The sequence below is a fragment of the Haplochromis burtoni genome, unplaced genomic scaffold, assembly GCF_018398535.1.
Source record: "Haplochromis burtoni strain Fernald_Lab_line unplaced genomic scaffold, NCSU_Asbu1 Contig_63, whole genome shotgun sequence".
Lineage (NCBI taxonomy): Eukaryota > Metazoa > Chordata > Actinopteri > Cichliformes > Cichlidae > Haplochromis > Haplochromis burtoni.
Window position 1 is genome coordinate 625,938 of NW_024582424.1, and position 6,000 is coordinate 631,937.

Genomic DNA, 6,000 nt, shown 5'->3' on the forward strand with positions numbered 1-6,000 from the left:
TCTCCCACAGTACAAAAGAAGGCTTTGTTCCTAATTTACATCTTTCTGTTTGTTACACATTGTGAGGGTGTTCAGTTTGACTCCTGTCAGTTGCCCTGCTCCTCTCCGCTCCTGCAGAGATAAAGGCTTTCTGCACTGTGCACATCGGCATGCCCTGGCATATGTCTGAAAGTGAGCACAATATGTATGGGTTACTTTGGAGTCTATGTGTGCGCCATGCAGTAATCGGAGTCTTTAATTGGTTATTCATATGCGCGCTACTGTGAGGATTTGTAGATGCGTGGCAGCATATGTTCCTGCTGTGAGTGTGTGCATCTAAGTATTTAAGGTGTGAATGTCATTGTGCTTCCATCAGAGTGTGCCTGTGAAAGCTTACTTGCATTTAGGTGCACTAAGTGAACACATGTGTCCGTACCTGTTTGTGCGTCTGCATGTGTTTGTACTTGTTTAAGTGTATTTTTGTGTGTCTGAGTGAATGAGCACTGTCAGGTGCTGCTCCATGCTGTGCCAGCTGCATCTGGAGCCATCTGTGTTGGGGCGCAGTGGGAGGGGAACGGATGACTTTAATGTACTTGAACCCCAGACAGACCTTTCCCAGACAGTCGTCAGTATGAAACCAAGACAACTGGGCCCAGTCAAGCTGAACTGGCTGATCTGGATGGTGAGCAGGAGACAGATGCTTTGGTTACACTGTAACCCCCCGGTCAGACTCACTAGGGAACCTTTGGCAGTCAGATACACACAAACACTACAATGTGTTTGTTTCAATAATAGAATAACACTGCTCTATATCGGAGAACACTCTCACCTCATTTTAGATGTCAGCCAACTTTCTACAGTACAATCCAGGTTTATTGTGTTTATTGCAAACATGCATGTATATGAAGCTGACAAAATCACAAGATTTAATTTATACTTCATTTGAGTTATCGGTTTAATGAACAAATTCAATTCCTTTCACAGTAATTAGAGCACATGCTATTGTGTTTCTTATGTTTATCAGAGAATTCAGCTCAGATTGCTGCTTTAGAATTTATGTAGCTACAACTGGAGAACATGCTGCAGGACTTGTTTCCCTGTGTTTTTCACTTAATAAGTACAAAGACATTGTAGAACAAATTAGGTACAGGACATATGGCATGAAAGAAAAGAAGTTAGCCACACTGGCCTATAGACCAGTTGGTGACCCTCTGGCAACCTCTGCTACCTATGGCAAAAATGTGTCTTCTGCAAGAGGAATGATGCACTAAAAAAAAGAAAACCTTGTGATTGCTTTGATCACTAGCAAATTGCTTTAGTTACCCACAGTTTGCATGGAAGATGCCGTCTCATCTGCAAACACTCATTAATTAACCTCTAAGTGAAAGTGTAACTCAAAAAAGTTACACAGTAAAAGCATTTCCTGCTGAAACCAACATGTTTCAATGGTGCAACTTTGAATTTAGTTTTAGATAACCAACTGTCTCCATTAATGGTTTGCATGGGACTCACACGGTTTCACAACCACTTAGTGAGCACTTGATGAGTGTTTGTAGACTTGTCATTGTCTTCATGCAAAACACAGGTGACACTGGTAATTTGCTAATGGCAAAAGCAATCAAAAGACGTTTTTAATTGTGACTGCAAAAATGCATAAAATGTACAACTATTTTTGTGACATTTGTGCATTCTTGGGCTTTGGTTGTCAGGGTATTGCAGCACCCACTTGTTCTGAATTCTCTATCATACAAGAAAATAAAGACATATCCATTCAAAATGACAACCACAGTCAACACTTTACCCACAACACTAAAAACAACACAGTATGTCAACACATAATGCGCCACCACAAAGACAACACAGAGGCCTCGTAATGATCTTGCAGCAACAATATGACTAGTGAAGCACAAAATCAATTAATGCAGCAGTAGAATCAATAGGTGTCTCTCAGCCTGTATGTCCTGCAGTTAATTAATAAACAAAAAGGACATTAAGCAGTAGAGCATCAGAGTGTGGCAACGACTATCATCAGTCACAATGTGTGTACTGATGGCATTAGCAGGAAGGGAAAAGAAAAACATAGACAGATATAAATGTGAGCATGGTGAAAATACCAAACACACCCACAGGCAAAGATGCTTACACTATGTACACATACATTTGAGGGAATGAGAATACATAAACGCACACTACACAAGCATGCATGAACACTCACTAATGCACAAACAAACTCCTCCACTTTCACACACTTCCGTGCAGGGAAGGACCTGCAGATCTATAGAATGAAAAAGGTTCAGTTTACAGCTGAATCCCAAACTGTATTAGCATCAATTTGGAATAGGCCCAAGGTTCGATGAGGCCTGAACTGTGTTGGAACAAGGCCCAGGGCTTCTACCACCATAAGGATGGCTTGTTTATTATTTACTATGTTGGATGAGTCACCCTCATTACAATATATAAAGGATTGCAGTAGACAGGCTAAATAGCCACACTGATCTGGAGCTATACATTACTTTTCTGTTGTAATTCTCAATTTTGCCCAATTAAAAACAATTCTTTAAAGGATTTTTAAAGTTTTTAAAATCATTGGTAATAATGTTCTGTAATTTGCAACTCATCTCATTCTCATCTCCTCTCGTTTGGTGCCTGCACGTTAAGAGGGTTGTTTCCCTACACCATTAAGGTTGGGGAATGGGTGTTAGCGCTCATGTGTTGAATGAGAGTTCAGAGTATTCAACCTTCTTGGAGTTCCTAGGCATGATGCTGGAAGGTGGCCCAGCCCAGCACTACACTGCCATAGAGGATGTAGGGAATAACAGTGACCTGGGGGCCTGTGACTGGGAGGAATGGCCTGCTCAATCTAAACCTGAGGGGCGTTTTGTTGTTGGGCTTGTTAACCACAGTTTATCCATTACAAACACCATGTTAGGGCAAAAGGGTTTTCCTAAATGCACGTGGCACAAGAAAGCCCTAGGTCAGAGGTAGGTGATCGATTTTGTAACTGTATCATCAGAACTATAGTCATGTGTCTTAGACACTTGGGCGAAGGGAGGAACTGAGCTGTTAACTGCTCCCCACCTGGTGAGGTTGGATCAGGTGGTCCAGTAGGATGCTGGACAACCTTAATGTACCAAAATGCATAATGAGGGTGTGCTCGTCAGGCAGAGGAGCTTTTCAACGCTCCTGCAGAACAGCAGTCCAAGAAAGCTTGGGGACACTGAATCAGAGTGGACCACGTTCTGCGCCTCCACTGCACAGAGACGGGGGCTGCAGGATGGTTGGTGTCCGTCATGACGGCAACCCCTGAACCAGATGGTGTACACTGGAAGTGACGGCAGCCATCAAGCTGTAGAAAGACTCCTACAAGGCTTGATTAGGTTGTTGAACTTAAGGAATTAAGTCAGTTGACCCTGCTATTGCACAATTGATATCAGGAAACAGCACAAGGCTTTAAAATGTAGATTTTCTGTATTTTCCTGCATTAGGGTCATGAAATAAGTTACACTGGGTTCGGTTGTTATTTATTTAATCCAAAGAATGGGGTGTATGTCAAAGCAATGGTTTCTTCCACAAAATGAATGATATATCAATTTTAGCTCTCTACTTGCCTTGACGCTTATTTGCTACCACCGTTATTCTGTTAGCAGATTGATTCTGGCTGTGGCACCTGCTCTCTGACATCATTCAAATTCTTTCTCACCTCAATCATGTGATACCAAGCAGGCCGTCTGTCTTTTAGTTTCAATAGGAGGAAAACAATGAGATTTCTATCTGTAATACTATTACTACCCTTAAAAGGGTTATAGCTGTCTGGGTTTACCTTGGTAAGGCAAGAGAACTTTATTAAGTTTAAGACCTTTTGTTTTTTTCATTTTTTCTGCTTCTACTGATACATAAGAGCCTTTAAGCCCCAGAGAGAAGATATCAGCCTACTAAAGAAAAAAAGTTTAAGATGTCCCCTCATTTCACTTCTTCCTGTGCAAAAAAACAAAGTGTTATCTCTCAGAAGGTGGAACCTTTCTGATTTTTTTTAATGTGTTGACGGGAGTGGTTTTGGTGTGGCACTATGCGGCTGATTACAGGGGGAGACTTAATCAGGTGGTGCAGTCTGTCGGGGGCCCCAGGGGCCGAGAGTGTGCTACATCCTGTCAGACTACACAGAGAAACAATCAATCATCAGAATGGCTCCAAGACAGAAGAAAGAAGAGGAAGATAGAAGAGATGGAAGAAGAGTAGGGAAAAATGGAAGGGAAAGAAGCAGTAGAGGATGAGTGAGGGAGGACACTCGACGAGAGAAAGAACATCATGGAGGAAAGAAAAACATTGTGTCCTTGCAGAGACTAACTTAAACTTATAAAGGGATTACAATGCTTATGAAAACCCAATGAGTGTAGTTAGACTAGGAGCCATCCTGCAATGTAAGAATGTAGTGCAGAAGCCAGGCACACGTCAAAGCTGATGTCTAACATTTTTATTGCGCCGCCTCCCTAACCTTCACCTACATGTTTGTTTCACTGTCCTGGCAAAGCCTCATCCTGTCACATTGTAAACACGATCGCATTTTGGCCATGGTTTCAAACATCCCCACAGATAAACACCAGAGCCAAGAGGAAAAAGAACAAGTGAGAGATGGGAAGAGAGAGATTGAGGTAGGCCTAGGTTTTATACTCTGTGGGCTTTGTCTGAGGGCTGTGTAATGATGCAGCTCTTTAAAGAACATCTTAAATAAAAGGCCAGAACAATCCTTAGTGACAGGTGGGATTTTTTTATCTAAAAGAGGAGTAGGATGGGGCCAGCTAACACACGTACACACATACACATACTTTTGGCTATGCACATTTGAAGGGGCATGCTCATATATAAACATCAGAGGGTCCCATAAAAAGGATTTCCTGTTCTGCCTATGTGAAGCAGAGGAGTCGAAATGGACAAACAGCAGAGCCTATAAAGGTGATTTATAGAATTTAAATAGATGTGCATTCTTGGCACACCATAAAGTATATTAAGTGCTCAAATGGAGCGCTTGGAGACAAAAATGTTTTAATCTACAATTTTCTCCAATTATCTCAAAACAGGACAAAGTTAAAATGACACAAAGAGAACATATGACATGAACAAAAAAGCGTGGAGTCCAGTTCTAAGTCTGCCAATCCCAAAAGGACCAAAAGTGGAAAAATGTTTGGCTTACCTCTTGCCCCATCCCCCAGGAGAAGACATTCCCACCATCTGAAAAAAAAAACAAGTGAGAGAGAGAAAGACAGCGTGAGGAAGAGAGAACAGAGTAAGCCAAACAGTCCACAACTCAAGCGAGGCAACAAATATAGAAAACTGAGGTTAAAATAGAAAAGAAAAAGATAAAAGAAAAAAAAACGAAGGGAGAGAAGGGAAATGCGCAGCTGACAAAAGTGGCTCAAGTATCATACATCAAGCACTTGTTACCTCTCCCGGTGCTTGTGATTGCACATGACTGCAAACAAGTCAGTGATAAAAATCTGAAGAAAGATGAGACCGATCGGGCTGGCTTTAAAGATCATCAATCACAGCCCTGTAAGCTCAGATATTATTAGTTCAAGTAAAGCTGCACTCTTCCATTTTATGGACATCATAAAAGACTTTGGGGGTGGGGGTATATAAAGGTGGAGTGTTGGAGATCCCCCAGTGTTTTAACTAGGACTGGGATGAATGTGTTTGGAAAAGCAGACCGGATGGATGGACAGCTCTAATGTAGTAACGTTAACTGAATCACTCACTCTGGACTGGGTTCCCCAGGGGAAGGAATGCAGGATGGGAGTGTAAGGCCAATTACAATATGTTAGACTTAGTGAAAGTGTATAATAATAAAAAAAATAAATAAATAATCACAATAATAATAATATGATAATGATAAACAACATGCATGTTTGCACAGCATCATTTGTGAATATGTTTTATGAACTTTTTAGCATTTATAGTGTAAGTGGGAAATTATACACACACACACACACACACACACACACACACACACACACACACACACACACA

At 41.4% G+C, this 6,000-nt stretch overlaps 1 protein-coding gene across 3 annotated transcripts in view; it reads right to left on the bottom strand.

The window, feature by feature from the left end:
* The window catches only part of LOC102292338 (ultraviolet-B receptor UVR8), a 300,520-nt gene that overhangs the window by 11,997 nt on the left and 282,523 nt on the right, over positions 1 to 6,000 (bottom strand). For all 3 annotated transcript variants that reach the window (XM_005922836.3, XM_005922835.2, XM_005922834.2), the window contains exon 8: positions 5,168 to 5,205. In XM_005922836.3, the coding sequence (XP_005922898.1) occupies positions 5,168 to 5,205 (38 nt within the window). The remainder of the gene's footprint in view (positions 1 to 5,167; positions 5,206 to 6,000) is intronic.